This window comes from Acanthaster planci, linkage group LG01 (genome assembly GCF_054643075.1).
Source record: "Acanthaster planci isolate LZ-2023a linkage group LG01, COTS_SCS, whole genome shotgun sequence".
Lineage (NCBI taxonomy): Eukaryota > Metazoa > Echinodermata > Asteroidea > Valvatida > Acanthasteridae > Acanthaster > Acanthaster planci.
Genome location: NC_141777.1, coordinates 17,811,354 through 17,837,015, shown reverse-complemented (window position 1 = coordinate 17,837,015; position 25,662 = coordinate 17,811,354). Strand labels below are relative to the sequence as shown.

The 25,662-nt window shown below is 41.9% G+C and overlaps 1 protein-coding gene and 1 pseudogene across 3 annotated transcripts in view; one reads left to right on the top strand and one right to left on the bottom strand.

Annotated features, from left to right (window-relative positions):
- The window catches only part of xpo5 (exportin 5), a 357,136-nt gene that overhangs the window by 76,110 nt on the left and 255,364 nt on the right, over positions 1-25,662 (top strand). For all 3 annotated transcript variants that reach the window (XM_022232992.2, XM_022232990.2, XM_022232991.2), the window contains exon 7: positions 13,969-14,154. In XM_022232992.2, the coding sequence (XP_022088684.2) occupies positions 13,969-14,154 (186 nt within the window). The remainder of the gene's footprint in view (positions 1-13,968; positions 14,155-25,662) is intronic.
- Positions 33-9,804, bottom strand: LOC147800500 (uncharacterized; annotated as a pseudogene).

The window sequence follows — 25,662 nt, the reverse complement described above, 5'->3', positions numbered from 1 at the left end:
GTTCTTTTGTATGACAGGGGAAATCTGAATCATTAGAACAAATGCGTCTCAGGCTGAGTGCTTGGCTGTAAGCAATACCAGTCTTGCAGTGTCTAGGGTGACAGCTGGACATGTGAAGAAACTGATGGGTATCTGTGGGCTTGGAATACAGGTCAGTAGTCACGAGGTTGTTCTCCTTCCGGATGCTGACATTGGGAAAGTTGGCCTGATGGAGGGAATATTCCAACGTGAACTTAATTGTCCTGTGGAAAGAATTGATATGGTTAATGAAGATATCTAGACTGCCACTGTCACTGGTCCAGATGAAAAATACATCATCGATGTATCTCCACCAGATCCAAGAGCGGCATGGCGCTGAAGTAAGCATGCGCTCTTCAAGGTTACCCATGAAGAGGCAAGCAAAGGAGGGAGCCATACGGGTGCCCATAGCTATGCCATGTACCTGGAGATAGTGTTTGCCTGTGAAGGAGAAATTGTTCTTGGTTAGTAGTCTCATAATCATTGCAACATCACTGATGGGGGAGTTGTGTGTCCGCTCTTCATGAGAGCAGAGCAGCAGGCACGAATACCTTCTTCATGGGGAATGTTAGTATAGAGAGAAGAAACATCAAAGGTCCCAATGATGGCTGTGCTGGGAATCTGGTTCTTGGTGTTTTCCAGCTTACGTAGTAAGTCTGGTGTGTCATGGATATATGATGGGATCTGTGGAATGAGGGGTTTGAGAAAAGTGTCAATGAGCAATGATATGTGTTCAGTGGGCGATCCATTTCCAGAAATGATGGGCCTCCCTGGATTACCTGCCTTATGGATCTTGGGGAGGAGGTAAAACCTAGTGGCTCTCCAATCAGTAGGGGACAGAAACTTATGAACTTTCTTGAATCGTTGCTTGTGTGAACACATATCATCCAGCACCTGCTGAATCTGTTGTGAGAATGTTCCCGTGGGGTCAGAATCGAGGGGGATGTAGTTGTAGTGAAGTTGCATGTTGAATATTCACAATGTATACTGATATTTTATGTTTACTTATAAAAGATTGTTGCTTCCGCCTCCAAAGGAAAATAGGAAGGGGAGGAATGTAGTGAAGTTGCATGTTGAATATTCACAATGTATACTGAATAAATCAATGAGGCATGCCCATTGCATGCAGAGTGGTCCTTTTAATTGGCAGCCGCCCTATGCACAGAGCTAGTCTTGTGTGTGAACCCAAAACCTGTCGACGTGCCGTTCCAATTTGTCGTGTCCAACGACTTTAGCACTCAAGGCTGTAAAGCTGCACACCATCTGCCCAGGGTGAGCATGAGTCCGGATGGAAATACAACATTGGCGATGAGGATAATTTGTAGCGTATATTGAAAAAGAATATGTTAGATGTCGATAAGTTCAATAAGTATAGAATTTCCTCGCCTTAAGACTCAAAAAGTAAAACTTTAAACGTCTGGAATTTTTTCTGCATGCTGACATGGTGTAGCGTTTGCTGAAACTTGCCAGTATACCTTGCTAACTAGAAACTTAGTAATTTGATATATTATTTAGTACAAATTTCAGGAAGGAAGTTGCTGTATCTGTAGGAGTAACTAAAAAGGGGGTGGAAAATAGAACAAAACAACCTATATCTGTAATTTTTCTTTGTTATTGGGTGAAATCTTTCTTTTGCTGTAAATCGGGACAAACTGCTGTATATCACTCGCAGCAGAAGGCGTTTACGGCAACTTCAACCTTTTTTAACTTGTTAGTAGAATTCTGTTTCCATAATCATGAACATTAATAAGGTCTCGACTAAAGAACTGACAACTCTACCAGGTGTTGGAATTAAGTACGCACAAGCCATAATTTCAAAACGTGAGCAACAGGGCTTTGTTACTATGATGATTTTCATTACTTTCCAGCCCTCCAAACAAAACTACATGAGCTAAATGAAAAAGGAGTCATTTTCATTGAGCATGTTGTCAAACTCTCTCCTGGACAAATGGGATAAACAAAAGAGAAACCATCGCCGGTAGAAAAATCTGACTCAATGGATATAATGGTAAACCAAATGAATGTACTCATTAAAATCATGCTGGAAAATACTTCCAAACTAAGAAATGCTATGCATGAGTTGGGTGAAAAAATGGAGACTCGGTCGGACAAACTCAAGCAGAAGATGTCAATCATAATAAAAGAATGCCCACCCTCGCAAATTCCTTACCTGCATTCCAAACCAAACGGTCCACCCATCGAAACAAAGGCACAAAGCAGCACCCCCAGTAATCCGCAAACAGCAGGAGCAGCTTACCATAATCTAGACATAAAAGCCGAAGTAATACCCCAAACCTCATCACAAAAGGTTGAAAAGACTGGGGACGAAGTGATTGACGCGGAGCTTAAAATAATAAATGACAAGGCCCCACCACTTTTTCCTCATGTAAAAGTGCTGTGCAAAAGAAAGGTACGGCAACAATGCCTCAAACATGCAGCCAATTCTCTGGACAAAACTCTTTGTCTTCACTAGGAGTTAATGCTCCCGCAATGCAAATTGTCAGAGACAAAGAAACCACGAAGCTAAATGCATCTGGTGGGGCCCCTAATGTCTCTAAAGGAAGGGCGTCACGAATCCGGCGTTTGCTGGAGCTCAGAACATCCCAAATACTGCAAGGCTAACACAAGAGAATATGCACCAAATCCGGTTTCCCAAAATACCCGCATATGACGGAAGCAGTGATTTTCATGCATTCATTAAAAAGTTCAAAATGATGTTCTCAGTGGGATGAACGCACAAAATTGATGCAAGTAGGAGGGACACTTACAAACAAAGCACTTGATTGTTATGCGTGGCAGGAACCGTAGGTTAGGCTTGATTACTCAAAAGTCAAAGCACAACTTATGCAGATGTTCGGGAAAATGAAGGATCCAAAGATTCACCAAGCCGAATTATCTACTTTACGCCTACGAGATGAAAAACGATTGAAGAATTTGGACAACGAGTGAGACAGGTCGCGTCACATGCATTCCCTGCATCCAGCACTGATGTGTTTGAAATAATTTCAAGGGAAGCATTTTTGAAAGGTTGCGCTGATGTTGAAGTTGCGGAACTTGCACTCTTCCGCGATCCACAAACACTAAACCAAGCAATACAATACACACTAACTGCAGGGCACAATCACAAATTGGTGTCGAGGACAAGTAGGGCAAAAATTCGGCATGTAACTTTTAGTTACCAAAACCCATCTGAGATCTCAAATGTCCAGCAGATACGCGTAAAACAAACAGGCAAAGATAACCTTGACATCCACTTAGACTGGTCCAAAATTAATAAAAACATGCAAGAACTTCTGACGTATTTAAAATCAGTTCGTGACCACACAAACCCATCTCCCACCACTACTTTGACGAGGAAGATTGCGATTCCCATCACCCTTTCGTAATACACTAGTTTAAAACAAATAGTTGCTGATCGTCAGGGATAACGACCAGCTGATCATACACCTAGTGGCCCAATAAAACTGACTTGTCACAACACTTTCCGGCATTCGCTGAGGAGGGTTGCACAAATGAAAGGGATACAAGCCCCCAAAAAAATAGAGGTGTAGAACTTAAAGAAGTAAACTTTGCAACAAATTCAACTGGTGTAAGTCTTGTGATACCAGTGCAAATAGATGGAATACGTTGGCGGTTGTCGATACGGCAGCCCAAGTTTCAGTAATTAGTGAAGAACTTGCTCAAAACCTCAAATTACCTGTTCCAAAAGAAAAAGTAATCGAAAGCAAAATCGAATAGTAATATGGTGGCCACGAAAATTATGGGTGCCCCACTGAAAATTGGAAAATATACATACTTTTGGGACATCCTAGTCGCTCCATTTACCGACTCATTTATCCTCGGTTTGGACTTCTTAAAAGCATGAGGTGGTAAGATCGACTTACTGGATGACATAATTCTAGAGGATGACAAAATTCAAGCCAAAATGAGAAAGAACCATGATGGAACGGGTGCGGTCCAAAGAGTTGTGCTTGAGAAGAAGGTCGAAGTCCCTCCTAATTCGGTAATACAAAGGTGAAGCTCGAGTCTTCTTTTGGGAAACCATTAATCATTCTAGCACCAGAGAGGCAACATAAGGGTCTTTTTATACCACACGTACTAGTTGACTCCGATACTGACCCCGCAAAAAACAATAGTGAAATTGAAGTAGCCATGAGTGTGTTGAATGATAGCAATAAGTATGTACACTTAAAAAGGGGGCATATAATTGGAAGGGCTGAGATTGACGACATCATACCCGAACCAGACATTTTTTCACCAGTTACTACAGAATTTCTCCGGTGTTCGCTGGATAATTCCCAAGCCACCCCATCAATAAAGGAAGTGAGTGTGTGGAACATTCCTACTCATGTTTGTACATTGTGGGAAAAGTCATGCAAAAGTCTAACCCCCGATTGTTCTGAAATGGTTGCTGAAATATTGACAGACTATGCTGATGTATTCTCCTAGAATGACATGGATTAGGGTAAATTTTCAATCATAAAGCATCCAATAAACACTGGTTCTGCTCCCCCAATTGAACAAAAAATGAGAAGAACTCCACAAGGTTTTGAGGGAGAGGAGAAAGCTCATTTAGATGCATTACTTGCGGCAGGTGTGATTGAGCCATCAATATCTGAATGGGCCTCTCCCCCAGTACTTGTTAGAAAAAAAGATGGAAAGGTTCATTACTGTATTGATTACAGGGCCTTGAACAATGTTACCATTAAAGATGCATTTCCATTACCTAACATCGAAGAATGCTTAGATGTCCTGGAAGGGACTCAATATTTCAGCACTCTAGACATGAGCAGTGGATACTATCAGATTGAAGTTAGAGACAAAGATAGACCCAAAACTGCATTTATTACCAGATATGGGCTGTTTGAACACCATTGTATGCCATTTGGCTTATGTAATGCCCCAGCAACATTCCAAAGAGCAATGAATCTGATATTGAGGGGTTTGACTTGGACACAGGTACTTGCCTATCTAGATGACATCATTATCTTAGGGAAGGATTTCGATAACTCCATGCAAAACTTAGTCAAGGTCTTAGAAAGGTTCTGTTACCACAACCTCAAACTAAAAGCCAAGAAGTGTGAATTATTCCAGGAACAGGTCGTTTTTTTTGGAAAATTAGTTAATAGGGAAGGTATCTCTCCAAATCCAAGCAACATTGAAGTTGTTAAGAACTGGCCAACTCCTTCCTCAAGCAAAGATGTAGAACGATTTCTGGGACTTGCAAATTACCACAGGGCTCATATGAGGGACTGTGCGAAGATTGCTTGCCTACTGTATCAAATAACAAAAACAAAAAGGGCACAGTTCATGTGGGAAAGCGAACATGAAGACGCTTTCCAGCATTTAAAGTCTGCTCTGACAACGTGTCCAGTCTTGGCGTTTCCTAAAAGTGGCAGCAAACCATTTGTTTTAGATACTGACGCCTCAGACTCGGCCATTGGGGCTGAACTGCTTCAAGTACAAAATGGGTCGGAGAGAGTTGTAGCCTATGGTAATTATGTGTTGTCCCCATCGCAAAGGAAATACTGCACTACCCACAAAGAACTCTAGGCAGTTGTGCGATTTACCCGGCAATTTCGCCATTGTCTTCTAGGATGTAGGTTTTATGTTAGAACAGACCACAGTAGTCTGGCATGGCTAATGCACTACAAATTGATATCTTTTATGTTGGTCAGATGGGTCGAGGAACTGAGCCAATATGACATGGTCATAATTCACAGGAAGGGGACAAAACATGAAAATGCACACTCCTTATCACGGGTACCAAGTGATATTCTGATTTGCAACTGCTACTATACAGGCTGTAATGTGAAAGATTTGCCATGCGGCGGCTGTCAGTTTTGTACACGTAGACATTATCAGTGGGAACGGTTTGACCAAAATGTTGACGATGTAGTTCCACTAGCAGTGCGCAAAGCTGCAAATCCTTGTAGACAACAAACTCCTGTCGAGTACAATTTTGAGAGACCAGTAATCCAAACCATTGCTTTAAGAGAAACTGTAAAGGACTACAACAAGTTGCCCAACATAAACCGGCGTTCGCTTGTTAGCGAGCAAATTGCGATGAAAGATGAATTAGATAAAGGAAATGAACACGCTTCTCTCAGTGCATACAGCAATGAAAATATTAGGAATCTACAAGAAAAAGATCAGGACAAAAACTTATACACTGGAAGAAAAGTAACATCAATATCTTGGACAGGATGAACTCCAACTCTGCTCACCAACAATAAAGTACTTTTGGTCGAACTCCTCCTTACTACACATGATAGATGGTGTTCTGTACTACAGATGGGAAGAAGAGGCTGGGCCAAGATCATTGTTTGTTGTTCCAAAGGCTTTGAGTCAAGAAATAATCAGGCTTTCCCATAATTCAAAGTTGGCTGGACATCCACGGATCACAAGAACAATCCAAAAAGTCAAACAAATGGCTTATTGGTACAAAATGTCTGAAGACATTTCTCTGTATGTTAAATCTTGCCCTGAATGCAACAAACAGAAGAAACCAAACTGGGAAAATAGGCTCCTTTTAACGAACTTTTATGCTGGTGCCCCAGTAGAATGTCTCCTCTTAGATATTCTTGGATCATTCCCTCCATCGGAATGTGGTAATCAGTATATATTGATGATTTTATGTCAATTCACCAAGTGGATCGAGGCTTATCCCTTAATCAACCAGAGCACAGAAAGTATTGCTAAGGCAGTTTTGGATAAATTTATATCGAGATTTGGCTTTCCCCAACAAATTCACACCGATCAGAGGGGTAATTTTATGAGTTCCCTATTCAAATCAATTTATGATCTGCTCGATATAACCAAAACTCGAACTACCCCCTATCGACCATGTTTGAATGGGCAAATTGAAAGGTACCATAGAACCTTACTTCAAGTTATAAGATGTCATTTAAAGGGTCGAGTAGCAAAATGGGATGAAGACCTACCCATTCTTACTGGAGCAATCCGATCTCTTCCCAATTGTCACACTGGACTTACACCAAACATGATGATGCTTGGTCGGAAGGTTAGGCAACCAATAGAACTAGCATTTGACATTGTAGCAACTAAATCAGAACAACCTCACGAGTATGACCGGAATTATAAAGAGCGAGTACAGAGGGCCCATCAAATTGCCAGAACCAACATCGGGACATCTCAAAAATACCCAAAGAAATATTATGATATTCGGAGTAAACTGCTTAGCCCAGATGGTCTTAAATTGGACAGCAACGTCGAAAGTGAGGTAAACTTAACTCCCCTACTCGAGGAAACTTGTACCACGGACACGGCTTTTGCTGTGGAAGTGAAGAAGCTTTTAGAGGAAACCGCAGTAGGAGTAAATACTAGAAGTGGAAGGCAGGTAAAACGTCCGCGGCGCTACAGTGAGGATTCTTTTATTTGAAGTTTGTAACTAGTCTAATAAATCAATTTATTAGTCCTGCAGGAAAATCTAGCATGGAGGAAGCTGACTCCATACCAGACTATGAAGAGAATCCATCAGAGCCCGAAGAACCCCAAGTTTCTTAGGAGGACACATCAGAAGAAGAACCTCATTCACCAAGAACTTTAGACTCTCAGATCACCATAACAGAAACGCCCGTAGGTCTTGTCAGGAATGAGGTCGTTTCATTACCATCCGGGCAGTGTACAGGCTCGAAAATTGGTGTGTACCCAGCCAGGATGCGGGTTCAGAACCAACAAGATGAAGCATTATGTGATGCCACGGCACATCTGCGAAAGAGGCTGGTGGTTCCTGTATCCCCTTGACGCTTGTTGGGTCTGCTGAAAATGGGAGATTATCCACCATTGTCGACTCCATGGTGCATTTGAAGCCCAACACTTACCTGAATTGCATTGTCTGGTAATGACTTTGTTGGCCTTGTTTGTTGAGTCTTGAAGTTGTCCTCAACTGATGAGCTCTTCCAACTTGTAACGTCTCAGCGTTTCTCCGATAGTAACTCAAGTTTCAGCATTGAGGAGATTGAAGTGTGGGACGCATACGATCATTTTGTTGGCCTTCATGGTGTAAGTACAAGAAACCTCACCCCTCCATCTCGAGTAAGTTCTGTCTTACACTGGAGAATGTTGCAGCGACTGTTGGTGTTCGTCGATCAACAAGTTACTGGTGCGGCTCAGGCTTTGGGAACAACGTTCATTGATTCACATTGCCACATTGACCATATGCTTCATGCAGCCAACTTTTATGGGAACCTCAACGACTTTCTCATCATAGCAAAGAAGCCGTAAACCACAGTGAAAATGGAAGGTTTCGTTGGATGTATTGCAGTGATTTGTGATACTAGATTCTTTCTCCAGGAGGAGAAGCTGATGTGGCTGGTATCCGACCCCCTTATATGCATGGCAACTATAGGCCTACACCCAAAGGAAGCACATAACTACTCTCCAGAGTTAGAAAAGGTAATCCTGCATTTGCTGGAAAGTTTGTGCCCTGGGAGAGATTGGTCTTGATTATTGTATGAGTAATCTCAACAAATCACAGCAGAAATTTGTCTTCCGGCAGCTACTCACTTTAGCAGTCACCGAGAAAGTGGCTTTGGTTATTCATTGTAGGCAAGCTGAGGACGACTGCTTTCAGATAATGAATGATGTCATACCAAAAGATTTGAAGATACACTTGCATTGCTTCACTGGGTCGTGGCAAGAAGCTCAAAGATGGTTGGGAACTTTCCCAGGCCTGTTCATTGCCTTGACACCGCTCATCACACGCGGCGGTCCCGGCCTTCAAGAGGTTGCTGAGAAGATTCCCCTTGGCAGACTCCTGTTGGAGACAGATTCACCGTACTTTGTGCCGCACAGCCTACAAGAAACCATCTGACTCGGCAACCCAACGCTGGCTAAAGACGTGGCCAAGGAGGTGGCAAACATCCGCACAATACCAGAATCTACTGTTCTTGAACATTGCATGCAGAACACCAAGGATATGTACCTGCGACCATTAAAGGGATTTCTCAAATCATAATTTCAAAATAATTGTGTTCACGACTGCAAAAGGTATAATAAACCGATTAAGTTTGTACTAGTTACTAGTTCAGTACCCAAATACCACTGCTTAATCTTTACCTTCACAGAAAGGTGAAAATTTGTGAAGAAAAAGAAAGTTTAAGATTTGAACACCAAATCGTCACCATTTTGTTTTTCTTTTTAAAATAAAACTGCTGTGAGTCGTTTATAAGGATACAACAGAATAAAAGATTCCAATCTAAATGAAGAAAGTTTACAGCACAGTGTAAATGAAGTAAATATTTAAGTGTCTACTTTAATACTCTGCAAGGAAAGAGGATTTTTTAACTTTGATAAAAGACAGCATGAAAGAAAGGTGGGCTATATAAAAATGAAGTATTGTATTTAAATATCAATTGAATATTTCGCAGGAAACGAGAATTTTCGGAATTTGATATTTTATGTTTACTTATAAAAGATCGTTGATTCCACCTCCAAAGGAAAATAGGAAGGGGAGGAATGTAGTGAAGTTGCATGTTGAATATTCACAATGTATACTGAATAAATCAATGAGGTGTGCCTGTCGCATGCAGAGTGGTCCTTTTAATTGGCACCCGCCCTATGCACGGAGCTAGTCTTGTGTGTGAACCCGAAACCTGTGGATGTGCGGTTCCAATTTATCGTGTCTAACGACTCTAGCACTCAAGGCTGTAAAGCTGCACACCATCTGCCCAGGGTAAGCATGGGTCTGGGTGGAAATACAACGTAGTTAGTATAATTGTTAAGTTGCCGATGGGCTTTATTAATGTATTGCTGTCGGTCCATAATTACCAAAGCTGAACCTTTATTTGCCAGCTTGATGATGATGTGGGTGTGAGAGCGCAGGGAGTTGAGTGCTGAACGCTCATCCCTGGAGAGATTATCATCAGGAGTAGGACAAAAATGATCAGGGTTATTCACTTGTGAATGAACAGCCTGTGCATAGGTCTCAAGGGCTGGTACATGATTCTTTGGGGGTACCCAGATGCTTTTGACATGGAGGGGCTCCCAGTGGCATGGAGCAGAGTCAAAGAAAAATTCTTAAGTCGTATCCTGTGGAAGTATTCAGTGAGATCTTGGCTGAGTTGTACCTGGTTTACTGTTGGGGGGAGTGGGACAGAAATTTAGACCCTTGGAGAGAAGTTTGTGTTCAGTATCAGTTATGGGCGATGAAGAAAGGTTGACTCCAGTGTGGGAGTTGGTAGGTGGTAAGGGTTGGGGCTTTGGATGCCTGAAGCGTCTATGCCTACGTTGTTTGGCCAAAATGCCATCTATCTTCTTGTTCCTCCTGTCATGAAGAACACAATCAAGATTAGTGAGGCCCCTTTCCATCTCAACGCAAAGGTTCTTATACACAGCGTCAGGACAGTTTCATCTAATTTCAGAATCAAGATGGGCTATGTCCTGGTGAAGGTCCTGAAGTGTGATTTGATGCTGCTGAGAAATAATATTGAGTAATTGGATAGAGGCTCCATGGAGAACTTGATTCCATCTTTTCTGTAGGTGAGGAGAGAGGGTACCTAAACATGGGTTGGATGAGAGTTGTAGACCTGTGGGAATAAGAGATGACAAAGCAAAGAACCTATAATTATCCTGGTGGTAGGTACAGCGGAGGGCCTTCTCTCTCGTTTTGCAGAGCTGTTGAAAGAAACAAATGGGGTTATTCATACCTGGGGGGGGGGAAGAATAATATAATTAGTACATGAAACAAAGAAGATGACAACTCTGCAATTACCTGTAGGGAGAGAATAATGTCATTAGTATATGAAACACAGAAGACGTGCCAATAACCTGTAGAGAGGGTAGGATAACGTTAGTACAAAAACAGACAAGATGACAATGCTAAAACCAGGAAACAGCCTGAAAATCATAAACAAAAAGGACAAACTTACAGGACAGCAAGGAGGATCACCACGAAAGGATACAGCAACAGACGGATGCGAATTACAAAGATATGTAATACAAAACTGCTGCAAACTGCTTGCTGAGTACATTTACCTAAAATACAAATCTCAAAATATGGAGGACCTGATGTTTCGATCCTAGCAGAATCTTTCTCATAGGTAAAATGACAAGTGGCCAGGACAAACAAGCAAACAGAGAATCAACCATTACAGTTTTTAAGGGCTGATCCAAAAAGACCACCTCTAAATTATTGACAAGTGGAAAAGACTTGCAGAGATTTCATTCATGAGTCATTTATGCAAATTGCACTTAGTCTTTTTGCTTGAGGACACGAGCGTGCTTGCTGCCAGTGCCATTGTAATAGAGTTGTTTGGACCTCAACAATACCGGCTTTCAAGCAAGCCGGTATCATGGCCCAAACGTAGCCTGTGCAATCCAATCATTGATTTTTTGCGGTGGCCATGTGACCACACTGAAGCAAGCTAAAGCCTGGCTGCCGCCTGCCCAGCTTTAGCACTTGTGTGCCGCACTGACACGTTTCCAGTGAGGTGCTATAAATGCTGTATTGCAGTGCCAAATTCTGTTTAGTTTTTTGAAAGAGGAAAGGTAATCAAATGAATGAAAAGACAAACAAAACCACACAAATATTTTTTTAAAATTGTTACACGCAAACATTTGAAATGCAAAATGGTGTGCCCTCAAGCAATTACAAATGAGTGATTGTGTGGCCAAACAGGAAAACTGTGGGATGCAGGCCTGGCCGGTCTCGGCTAAAAAACATGAAATCTCTGCAAACTAATGATTTTAGAAGAAACTTATTCTTGGGAAAAAAGGAAATAATTAACCACTTATCACATCTCCAATAACCACCATGGGGGCAAGTTGGATTACTTGTGCACTGTGTGCATATGTTTGGGCAAGACTCTGGAACTTTTGTCAATAGTTCGAAATCCAGACAATGCAAATTTTGGGAGTTATCAAGAGTTTATTGTATGTATTCCATGTACATGTACCCTCTTGTCAGGGTGTAATTTATAGTAAAATTCAGGATCTGGACCTGCTGTCACATGAGGATTTATCATTATGATCCTTGGATTTGTGTGTCCTTGCTGACCCTCCTCTGGTAAAGGGTGCCACTCTGCATAAGTAGGTGATTCAGGTCAGTTGAATGCAGTAGACTCTCCCTCCTACAGTTGTGTAGTACGAGTCTACTGGAGAATACTTACTTGAATCACAGACACCCCCCCATCCTCCCCACTCTGGTTACAGCACCCGAATGCTTTCTAAAAAAGGATGATCATAGCGGCAATGATATGTTGCATTGGGGCAGATGAGAGCACAATGCAGTTGATCAAGTTTTAGGAAATGGCTAACTAACGTTAGGGAAATAATTCACAAGTAGGTGCGTATCAGGTATCATGAAAGAAATTGTATAGGGAAACTGACTAGGTGCTCATGAATGATTATAAAGATGAACAAAGAAATTGGCTGGAGCGGGATTTGAACCTGCGGCCTCTGGAATACCGTACGAGTGCTTTACCAACTGAGCTACCCAGCCCTATGTTGGTGGTTCTTCCCAATTGTCAATACCTCTTTTCGGGGGGCACTTGCCAGAGGCCATTAAACCTGAAACACCATGTGACCAGGGATCACTGTATAGTCTCCCTATGTGGAAAAGCCGTATCCTCTTTGAGTGATCCCTGTTCACCACTTCCCAGGTTGTATCGTGTGTAATTGGGGTGTGATCCGTGGCCACATGGTGTTTCAGGTTTAATGGCTTCTGGCAAGCGCCCCCCAAACAGAGGTATTGCCAGTTAGGAAGGGCCACCAATATATAGGGCTGGGTAGCTCAGTTGTAAGAGCACTGTTACAGTATTCCAGAGGCTGCAGGTTCAAATCCCGCTCCAGTCAATTTCTTTGTTCATCTTTATGATTATTAGGAAAGTATTCTCTAGTAGACTCATACCACACTACTGTGGAAGTTGCAGCAATACAGTGTCATAAAAAAATACTAAATATTCAAAACTATTTTTTAACCCAGCAGTTTTGAAAAATTGTGAATCCAAAAGCACATACCTCCCAACTGTTCTGATTTAATTGAAACATTCCTATTTTTGGAAAAAGGAAACAGCTTCTCTCACGTGGCTGCTCGTTTTGCTGTGGGCTTGTTACATAGTTGTTCTGATTTCTGACTTTTCAATGACTGTGTTGTCAGGTACAGTTTTTGAAAATGGAATTTTTCAACTTGATTTCTCAGAATTTTCTCTAAAACAGATACATTTACTTACCACCAATGAGAATGGGGATAATTAACGAAAGAGAAAAATTCTGTAAGATGTCATGCCATGATTCATACTCATGCCAAAATTCAAGTTGAAATATTGTAATGCTTTGAAGATAAGCTGCAGATTTATTGGGCAAAACAAGACAAACAACAATACTTTGGAAAAAGAGCTCCTGCACATACATTAACAAAATCTAAGGAGTGATTTCAGCTATTAAGTGCAATGACCTAATTATTGAGATAGTAGAGTGAAAAGTTGGGCATGGTCCAGAATGCTTACCGAGAAAAATCAGAAAATAAATGGAAAGTAGGGATAATGTAAAGAGAAAATACAATCATAGCTCTTGGTCTAGAACTGACAATTCCCTTAATGGCCTTAATGTTCACATGTGGATTTCCTGGAGTTTGTCACTGACTCGTTCACAAGGTTGGTTTAAACTGCTGTGTGGAAACAGGAAATACATGTAATCAAATGCTTTAATAGGAATGATCACAGTAATTTGCCTGAGAATGTAAATACTGTACTAAAAATTATGTACTCTGCTTCATGGAATTGTGGTTAAGTAATATATTTTAAAATCAGGAAACCTTTAAGGTCTTTGAAATTGTATTAATACAAATGGAGATCCTTTCAAGACATTTTGGTCATCAAGCGTTAACATGCACTTGGGTTGTTATTGTTTCATGGAATATGTTACATTGTATCTTGGGAGTTTTTAATGAAGGATTTCACAAAGTTACTGTCTTGCATTTTTTAACAGCTTGCAAGCTCCATCCGAGTTTCTCAGGCAGTATTATTGACACTGACTGGATATGTTGACTGGATTGCACCTCAACACATTTTTGCTAACAACAACGCATTGCCATCAATGCTCTATTCCTTACTCACAATACAAGAGTTGAAACTTGCTGCAGTAGAGGTGCTTCAGCTAATTGTTAACAGAAAGGTAAGAACATTTGACTTTGTTCAAAAGTGAGCCATAATGAATTGAACGCAGGGTTAACTTTTTAATATTTTTTAACCCGTCAATAAAATTGAAAGCAATGAAAAAGAACAGGTTATTACCAAATAAATCTCATCACAGCTCCGAATTAACCCCTTGACGATGGGAACTTTTTTCTGAAAGCCGACTCCGAGAATTCCAGCCTCACTTGGCCACGAAGGCCACCTGCCAAACTGCAAATTCTTGGTTTGTGGCCCTGCGTGCTATGTACGCTTTGAATTACACAGTGAAAAGGCTCATTTTTCGGTGGTATGCGGCTCTACTCACGCTTTCACATTCCCGTTGCCTCTTTTCAAAGTGGGGACTATTGTGAAGCTGGTGATTACAATGCAAATTCGGCCTTTTCATTTCTTGGCAACACACAAAGGCCAATCACCATATACACAAGAGCCAGGTATGCCTTCTTTCACAGTGTTCACTTGAGCATGGGTCGAGAATAATAGCTGAAAAGCAGGTTGCGGGATCTCAATTTTTACGGCGGCTCTTACCGTCATCCGTCGTGAAGGGGTTAAGAACAAATCATGTCATGGTATGTAATAACACTTTAATATTTTCCACTGTTTTATTTTGTGAAGGCTGCAGTCACCCACGTCTTTGTTACTCTATCATATTTATTTCCCTTTTTGAAAAGACAGCAAAGAATTCAGGCATGGACAACATAAGTAACTTTGTTCGAGTAGTTTATTGTTTGACGAGTTAACATTTCAACACTTGGCTGTTGTGATTGGCAAAAACACACTTTACTGCCATTTATTTCCAACAGCCAAAATGAGTTTTCGACTATAGTGATTCACAAAACACTGCCTTTCTGGTCACTGCAATCTGCGAAAGGCAAATGGTTTCTGGTCGCTGTGATCTGCAAAACCTTCCAGCATTGCCTCAACAGCCCGAGCTCAACAAAGTGGGCTTGTTTCCGGTCGTTGTGATCCATGAAACATACAGAGCACTGTTATTATTCAACCCTTCCTGTCGCTGCGAATCATGAAGGCTTTATTTCATGAACTGTTCCATGTCGTGTGTGCACCATTGTTCAGTCTCTGGTCCTTGTAACTCGCGAAACACAAGTAACACCTCTGTCATTACCTGCTTTTCAGCATCACTTGTACTGCACGATTGTTAATAATAACAGCTCGAACTGCAGATACATATCTAGCAAAAATTATTCAATCACCTGCTATCATGATTATCATGGGTGGCGAGTCTCCAAACCACATTTACAAACCAGGTCAATAGTAGCTATGTCTTCTGGTGAAGCTGGATCTTGTGACTGCATGATGCTCATGTGTAAACACTGTTTCCCCAGCAAGTGCTTACAATCTCCAGAAATTTTTGTTGAATTAATTAAATTTAGGGGCTCTTACCGTTGGATCCAAATAAAGCCCAGGCATATTACAGCGTACAGAATGAAATTCTGCCTGACAGTCGTCTATGACCGCGACCAAAAAGCCTAGGCATAGGGACTAGGAATATTTAGTAATACATATTAATCTCATCCCGCAAGGCGGGATAAAAATTCTGGCTAATAAATTCAGTGCTGTCATCTTTGAGGTGGACACCATCATATATAAAATGGTCCTTATCCCATCCTATCTGGGGATGTGGGATCATCCAACCTGACGCAAACAGCATAAGGTTTGTAATACCGAACAATTAATGGCCCGCTGGGCCCGCTCGACTTTGTTCTGCTGGAATGTGCCCGGGTAACTGACCCTTGGCAATATGGATGACCAGAAATATAAGTATTGATCTAGTGACTGACGGGATAGATTTAATGGCCTCCAAAATGGCCTTTTCAGGAGGCTTCCCAGATCATTTGAACTGACATACAAAATGATTAAATCAGGGTTCATTTGTTCGGATTCCCAGCAACGATAAGGAAATTGTTGAAATCGGTCGGGTGTAAGGCCCTCAGCCTGAGCCTGCGAACAGTCTCTAATTTGGTCAGCGCTGCCCCATCTTCAGACATTCCTGCAACTGGGATATCCAATTCATGAAGGATTTGCCAACTACCCACACCAGAGGCTTCGCAGCCAGATGGCTCAAAGCTTATGATAGGGAAAATAAAGTAAAAAAAGACAGTGCACAAGTACAAGAAGAAACGGACCATTCAGAAATAAGAACAATGGGCTGAATTGAAAGGTGACAGTTAATTAGCAATGTATGGGAAAATGCAAATATAACAGTGATATGTACTTGATTGCCATCTCCCTATCCTTTGTTTTTCCTGCTTGGGGATGGCAGCCAAAGCCGCTGGTGTAGCTGCACCAATACGAAAGGAACGGGAAGTATATTGGGCATCGTGTACACCAATAAATTGAAGGGACCGTCTCAATATCGCTGTGAATTGAGATCGATTCAAGGGGGCACCATCAAGTCGGGCAGGAAATGGGCATGATGCTAGGGGCTCTGGCACAAATATTGCACAACAGCACAACAGGGCATAATGAAATATCACTTCCAAGAACCAAGGGAATGTAAATTATACAGTCATGTCCCAGTCCCCATTTTAGAAAAGCAAATGTCAAAGGTTGACATCTGAACGACACAAAGGGGAGCTGGTAATGATCACCAATGGGCAGGAAACCAAAACTGCCAAATTAAAAAGGAAAGTAGAACACCAAAGTAAGGCTTCATACCGACTGAAACAGACTGATTGCAAGGTTGAGATAATACGGCAGAGAATATCCAATTTAATAGGACAGCATGCATCCCGACGGCTGTTACGCCACCGACATCCATCCAATAAGCATTTTGACAACAAAGTTTTGAATTATAGCCGGAAGATTATACAGGCGTAATGTGGAAGCAATACCAGATACATATGAAGCTATGGTGGCCGGAGAATAATTATTGACGGACAAAAATGCAATAAACTGTACGAGCTGTTGAAGTGAAGGGTCAGAATCAATACGATTAAGGCCATGGCGCAAAATGAACCATTGGAAAAACTGCTAAGCATGCTGATAAAGTGAATGAGTACAGGGCGCAACAGAATCAACTAAAAAATGCAAATTTCTAGCTGAAGTTGTTCCAAAAGTCTGCAGGCAAGGGTGTAATGTGGTCTGCTCCTAGTGCTAGCTGCCGGAATCTGTACATCTGAAAGTGAAAGAGAGCATTGGTAATGCAGTTATCTATACGAGGAACATGACATACCTTAAAATAAATATTAAGTTCCAAACAGTAAGTAACAAGTGAACAGACCAATTTTTTAATCCTAGGGCAGTGAGAAGTTTGAGGATAGATTATGGCCAATACTGCTTCATTATCTGTCCAGAAAACGACACATCTATTCTCAAATCCGGTCCCAACAATTGCAGTGCCAGCTCAATGGACAAAAGTTCAAGGAAAGCAACAGAAGACTGCAGGGAACGGATTGACAAGTGCCATCTGCCGTGTGTCCAATTACCATGAAAATTGCACCCAAATCTATATTGGCTGAAGCATCGGTGTACAATTGTAAGGTGTGACTGGACTGCCACATATGGGTAGGGAACATGACCGAGCCATTGAAATAGATGAAACTGTCACTATGCCAACAGGTCGATGCGCGCTCCGAAAGAAATGTGGATATGATGATATGGCATCTGAACGCCGATGGTTAAATCAAACAAACAATGCAAAACATGCACGGCCTGGGTGAACAGCTTTACAGATGAAATTCAAACTTCTTAGCAAAGACTGAAGGTCCCTGAGAGTAATTTTTGGTTTAGATAACGTATTATCCAACTTGTTTAGCATGGATATGATTTTTGCTGGTGGAACTTGAATTGTCTGGGCAATAGTGTTGATTGCCAACCCTAGGAAAGGGATGTTAGACGTCGGTCCTATGGTTTTGTCTGACGCTAAGGAATGCTTAACTCCTTACAGACAACCGTAAAATAACAGAGAGCGCGAGTGCAGTCACTGGAATTTCCACTTCCCACAAAAATTAAATTGTCGAGGTAGTGAATGACATTATCAGTCATTGCCACTTAGCAAGGACCCGGCCACTTACTCAAGGAATGTGCTAAACTGTTTGAATGTCACACACGATATGGAACAACCCATGGTCATACATTTGCCAGTTGTATGACCCATGAGCCTAACAGGTTAAAATCATCTGGGTGAACTGGCAGCAAGCGAAAAGCTGACTTAATGTCAGATTTAGCCATAAGGGCACCAATGCCTAAACTTAAGACCAACCCTACTACGTCATCAAAACTTGAGTAATTAACAATGGCAAGAGAGGGGTCAATGTGATCATTAACGGAATCGCCCAATGGGGAGGAAAGATTGTGTATCAGATGAAATTCATCTGACGTTTGCTTAGGGACTAGACCAACTGGAAAACAGTGCAAGTCAGGCAAAGGGGAAGTAGAAAAGGGACCAGCAATGTGGCCCAACTGAATCTCCCTTGCACTTTTATTGTGTACTAAAGCCGTGTACACTGACGGACTTGAAATTGCGAGCTGAAGAGTGCACTCGCGGACCAGAATATCCCAAACGAAAGCCGAAAGTGAAACGTCAATCACGATTTGTGCATCTTGTGGACCAGAATAGCCCAAATGAAAGCCAAAAGTGAAACTGGCAATCAGGATTCGTGCGTCTCGCCTTGCTGGGTATTTGTTGAGAAAGGGGAGCATGCGTGATATTTTTACTGGGGTTGGCAGTTGATGCATTAGCTGCCCCTTGAGCACTGCCATTGCGCAAGGAGCTACCATGGCAATTACATGTATTGGCTAAGGAGCCAGGGGACATGCACACGGAACACTTGTGGGCAAATTGACTAGTTGGAAACATTCACTGCGGTTGAAGTCGAAACAGATTCCTGCTGAGAGGATGTACGACCTGGTTCTGGGACTCGCTGTTTGGTGGACTTGAACCACTTGCTGCCGGGGAACCCCGTTTTGAGTACCATGGGTTTATACACAGACCCGGGATGCCCGAAACTGGACAGAAGAGCTGGTCTGTGAAACAAAAGACCGTACTCGGAACAAAAGACCTGCTGCTGGGAATTGCCATCATTTTTCGGCTTGCATTTTTCAAAGGTAATCCGTCACTGTTTTTAAACAGTATGCCACTGTTTTGGGCAAACAAAAGTGCTCCACGTCCCCATTGAGGAGCGATACAGTACCGCTGCATGCTAATCCAGCCGCGTTTGAAAAGATGCCACTAGCATTCTCTGGGGACAAAGGAAATGATGCAACACCCTTCAATTCTGGGTTCTCTTAACAGGGCGGCAGGCCTGGCTGAAATACTCAGAAGTCAATGAAGGTTACCTGTCAGCTTGGGGTAGACACCAAACAGTCATTCGTGTGGGTGTAAATATCTATTAAATGAAATGATGAATTTTTGAAGAATTTTGAAAACTGAAAACCTTGAAAATCTCCTGTACATGTATGTGTATGCTGCATTTTTAAAACCACCTGGCAGCATGTGGTAACCCTTTGCTTACCATGGGCGACTTTTGTCGACTGCGCGCTGACCCGTGCTTGTTACCATGGGCGACTTTTGTCGACGCACGGTAGCATGCGATTCATTACCACCGACTTTTGCCGACGGGTGTTTGCACATATTCAATCAGGTCTACAACATTTATCTGCTGCCCTCTGTTGCTGAATTTTATACAGTTGGAAAGCCCATTGAATAAGCTTTTCAATGACATTTAATACAGTAGGGGTCACCATAGGACATTTCCTTGCCATGGATGAGCGAAATGCCAAAATTCTTGAAGAAATTTGTGCTGATAGTGATTCAGAGAATGGTTTGGAGTATTCTGAGGAGGAATCTGACAACGGATTGACTGACTTTTTGCCAGATTCCGACGACTCTGACAATGGAAACACGCCTGGTCCGACGTGTACAACAGCGGGCAGTGATGGCCGTGGGCACGCAACAGGTCACAGCAGAGTCTGGGTTCATTGTGGATGCAGAGAACAAGTACGTGGGGGACATGGTGCTGGCCGGAGTAGAGTTGGTAATTGCCCCGCAAAACCCAAGAAACCCAATTTTCGTGAGGCATGGTGAAGCACAGATGACCATGTTCGGAGACTGCTGCAGTTTACGGGCCCACAGACGACTTCACTGGCCTGTCAGCAGTAGAAGTATTCATGCTCTACTTCACTGCTGCCATCTGGGATCTCCTGTTGAGTGAGACAAATCGCTTTGCAGCTCAGAGTCTACAGAATGACCCAGAGAAGGCAGCCAAATGGGCATCCTATCCTGTAGACGTAAGAGAGACAAAGGCCTTTGAAGCACTGATTCTGGCTATGGGAATAACCAGACTGCCCCAATATCACATGTACTGGTCCACTCTAGAAATTCTTTGCAACTCTTTCTATTCATTGATAATATCTAGGAACCGTTTCTTACTCATTCTTCGGTATCTTCATTTGTCAAACAATGAAGCCCCCCACCCCGGCAATGTCAACCAGTCCAAAATCAGGAAACTTCAGCCATTCTTGGACTTGGTCCTTCCTCGATTTTCCTCGGTGTACAAACCTAATCAGCATCTCTCCTAAGATGAAAATATGCTGAAATTCAAAGGCCGACTCAGCTTTGCCCAGTACATGCCAAAAAAGCCTGTTAAGTGGGGAATGAAGGCATTCTCTCTCATTGAATCTCCAACAGGATACACCTGTGAATGGAACGTATAGGATGTGAGGATCGCCCAGCACCTGCAGACCAATCTGTTAATCCTCAGCTAGAGCACCCTCCAACCATAAATGCCAGTGGACACGTCATTCTTGACTTGTTGGCAGGATTCGAACACTAAGGCTAAAACGTATATTGTGACAATTTTTATGTGAGTCCAGCACTATTTGCGAAACTCACAGAGCGTGGATGTAGATGTTGTAGTACTGTGAAGTACTCAGCAAAAGGAATGCTGGAAGAAGCCAACCCAAAGAATAATGAAAAGTAGAAAGGAGACCCACCTGCCTTTTATGTCAAGGATGGACAACTGTGCATTGTTTGGCATGATAAGAGGCAGATAACTGTTCTGACGACTATTGGAGACCGCACCGTTTTGAACAAACGTGTCCGATCGCGTGACCACGATGGTGGCTTCAGGGAAGTCGCCAAGCCAAAGGCCATTGATGACTATAATAAAAACATGAGCGGTACAGATCTTGCTGATCAGTTTTTCCAGTATTACAATCATACCCAATGCAGCATCAAATGATGGAAACATGTTTTTCCACCTACTGGAGGTATGCCTGATCAATGCTTTCATTGTCTACAACAGCCTGCCAGAAAACCCATCCCTGACCACACTCAAGTTCTGGCAAGCTGTCATTAAAGGCTTACTTCTCGGATGGGAATGTGATTCATCTCGTTGAGGACGTAGAGCTTCCTGTGTTGATTCTCCTGCAAGACTGACTGAAAGACCATCACTTTCCCTCCAGAGTAGAAAATGGCAGAAAACCAGACTGTGTAGTTTGTAGCGATAGATCAAAACCAGGTGGATGGAAACAGACCCTAATATTTTGTCGTAGATGTTACAAGGCAATGTGCGCAGTTCCTTATTTTGAAAGATATCACTCATATCTAAACTATAAGGGTGATAGGTTGGATATATAAAATCTTCAAAACCATGTGCTCATCAGATTTCAGTTGTTTTTTCAATATTTTTGCCCAATTTATCAATAACCTTGACTTTTTCATGCACGTAGTAGAAACGTTGCTGTGTGGATGACCGATTTCCAAACACAGAATGCTTGCTTTGCAAAAGAATAGATTGATTGAAGAACACAGTAAACATAAATAGTCCTGGACACTAGAAATTCCCAATAAATGGCAAAGTTGTAACTTCATGTATTTTTTACCTTTGCATGACGGATTACTGAATGTGTTTTTATACGAATACATGTAGGTTGGATATTTGGAATCTTCAAAAACGCATGTTCAAAAGATTCTAGTTGTAGGTTGAATGTTTGCCATGACTCACAATATCAAAAGTCTTTTTTATGCAAATGTGTGAATGACAAATTACACATTGTAATGATTTCCAAGAAAGGTTGAATTTTATTAACATCATGCCTTGAGGAATTTTTATGCAGTACATTCTTGTATGCCATGATTTACTTCAGTTATCGTTCCTTTTAGTCAGTATAAATTTTCTGACAAATTTGACTGCTAGTTCTCTACACAAATTATTTACATTCCAATTCGGACTTGCAAAATAAAGTTGCCTAATGATAAAAGCCAGCAGTTTATGATGTAAAGAGAACTACATGTACTAGACTACATGTACATATAACCCCAACCACCACTACCACAGGGGCTTTGTACGTACATGTACATGTAAACATAGGGGCATTGAAGGTCATTTCATGTACTTGGAAAAGAGGAGACCCCTTTGGACATTTCTTGATGTAACTGGCTTAAAAACCCTATGATTTTGGTATCAAATAAAAGCTTATTTTATTGGCAACAAATGTCTCACACAAACCTTTTTCATTCAACGAAACCTTCATGATGAAATTTAGGTTTGGAATTCGACCACCATATAAATAAAAGTTATGAAACTACAAACTCAAAGATTTTCTTATGCAAACTTAAAGAAATCTTTATGCAAAGTACTTGTCATGGGGCAATGTGCACCAACCTTGGTATCAGAGGAAAGTAGATTTTATAAGGAATAAGTTGCATGCGCGACTTTTTTTTGATAAAATGAAGTCTTCAGCGAGAAAAACGAGCTTGAAAATAGAGGCATTGAATGGTCGCATTCCATGGACAACAATCCGGTACTGGAGTGCATGCACTGTTCATACAGTGTGGTCATCAAACACTTCCTGTGTATAAACATTGTGGTCGTGGAAGAGTTAAGGGGTATGAACCAAAAAAAGTTCTGTGAGGGACTACCGATTAGCGTTAGCCACATTTCAGCTTCGATGCTGACCCGAAGACGGAACTGGGTATCATAATCGCGCCAGCCGAAACCTGTGCGACGGAAGGCCGCAGATCGGACAGTATCGGCATATTTCAGTAATTGTCGGGCACTGTCATGATGGGGAATCGAGTAAATGGATACAAAAACTAAGAAAGCTGAAGTCCATTGCTCAAGGGACATTATGCAAACATGCTGAACTGGAGGGCAAATTTGCAAGGTGGGTGATTTGGGCCAACTGATTATAAATACACAGTTGTGAGAGTGAGTATGTATTGCCAAACCCAGTACGGGTTGGCCGTAGCAAAGAATAAAATTCAACAAACTCCCCCATTCCAAATTTTTTTCTTGAATGTTTTTCGGTACCCCCAGTCCCAGCTCGTCACAATCGCCGGTGAGTGTTGTGTAGTTTTGTACATTATTCATTGAAAATGCGGTACTCACAGCCGCAAGCAAAATAGGGATGGAAGTCAAAGGCAATGTAGGTGAACTAGAACTCAGCATAAGATCACTCGTAGAAATTAAGGATTGGTGGCCCAAAGGTAAGGGAAAAGATTGCAGTGAACAGCTGACTCACCAAGCCCCGAAGTCACAGGCGGTGCAGCAGCAGCACTTTTTGGGCCTCCTGGTGGGAGAGATCCATCTACAGCACTGGTAGGATTGCAGATGATGGTCTGGCTGCTGCCGGTATACTTTTTTCGAGCCCAACCAAATGTGGGGTTGCCTCAGCATCTCCCTTGCTTTGCGTAGGTCTTTCAGAGTGAGGCCTTCCACACGGTCTCCTATCGTCTGAAGGCTGTGTGGTTGCCGTCACTTGCTTCCCAAATTTTGGCATCTTGCAGTGACCAGAGATCGCGTTTAACGAAAGACTGAATACAAATTTGGCAGAGAACTACTAAGAAACACTCAGAACAACTTGTAAAAGTGGTAAGATAGAAAGATTGGCCTTATACAATGATAAGACATGAAATTACTACAACTGTCAGACTAAACTGCTAGAACAAAAGTGACCAACCTGGCTGTGCGGATCTGTCTTTATTGGCAATAGGTCCTTATACCAATTATATACCAAAGGAGTGCATCCTCCAGACCTAAAAGCTGCAACCGTCTTGAGGGAAATATTCTTTGAAGCCACGTGTGCCTCAAAGGTATTATGCATATACATGTATAAATATCAAATGACAATTTCTTATAGACAAATGGCCAATCCTAAATATACATGCACAAGACTGGGTTATCTCCACTAATGAGAGTGAAAAATGTTGGTAATTCCCAGCAGCCTGGTCTTTTGTTACGAATACGGTCTTTTGTTACAAGCTGGTTCCCTTTGTCCGATTTCAGAGACCTAGGCTATGCATATAAAGAATACGTGCCCGAAACTGGGCTCCCCGGCGGCAAGTGGTTAAATGTATACTGGGGAGGCAGTAACATAATGTCCACCAGCTAGTGTCAACCAGGATTAAGAACAGAATTTCAGATTCCACTCCATCTTCAGTAGTCGTGGTGAGCGTGTTAACAAGATAAAAACAATACAAAAAAGTACTCAAAATCCTGTGCTGTTCTAAACACTTCCACACACCGTAGACCATGAAAAGAAACTTCCTTACTCTCAAATATTTTACCCAAAAACTTTAGAAGAAAAAAAGATTCTACCCACCTACCCAACCTATTTTTGTTTCAATGTAATAGGAAGCACAACCATTGTTAGTCTTGTTTAGCAAGGAACAAAATGTGTGGTTCTTGGGAGTCTTGATTTGAGATGAACTTCAGGAAGTGTCAAAGTAGTCAGTGATGTGTCCAAGCACTCAAAAATGTCTAACTACATTGTAATCATGGATAAAGTCAGGTAAAAATACACTGTGTACATGCACAAGATGTTACTATGACTGTGAAGTGTCTGAAATACAATGTAGGTGCTAGCATGGCATTCGACCTTGGGTGAACTCAAGAAAGGAAGACGGCCACCCTGAGGTGATAATTTGTGAATTAGTCAATAAACAAGAACATTACAGTACTGGTTTCATCCTACAGTCTCCTGATACCGGCCATGAGCATTAGCATGGCTACAGCCGAGTTGATTTGTGCAGTTATGGCTAGTCATAGCTTTGCATGAGTGTGGGGTCTATGTCCAATTTAATCATCCCTCAGGCTCCCACCAAGGTATCAGGAGACATGATTACTCTGACTACTCTCCTCCAGCTGTTCCTTGCTGTTCTTTACAGGTTTTCTCTCACTCCTGCTCTCCAATCGGCAACATTCTCAGTCTCCTTCATTCAAATCCTGGTCACCTAGTGGTTGCCATACCTGTGATGAGTTGTATTCTTGTCTCCTACGTTCACATACCCCTGCCCAGCCTACATTTCCCATGTGCCTATTACAATTCGCTGAAAATACTTGATTATGCATTCTGCCTTCACCCTTCACAATGTACTACAATCCTGCTGCCATGTTCATCCTTCTTGTTTCAGTGCGTATCGTTTACGGATGTGTCTTTTATGGTATTTTCAGAGTTTCGAGTTCCGTATCTTTGGCGTTTGTGAATTGACTTGATTTCTGTTTATGAATCAAAGAGTTTTTTCTTA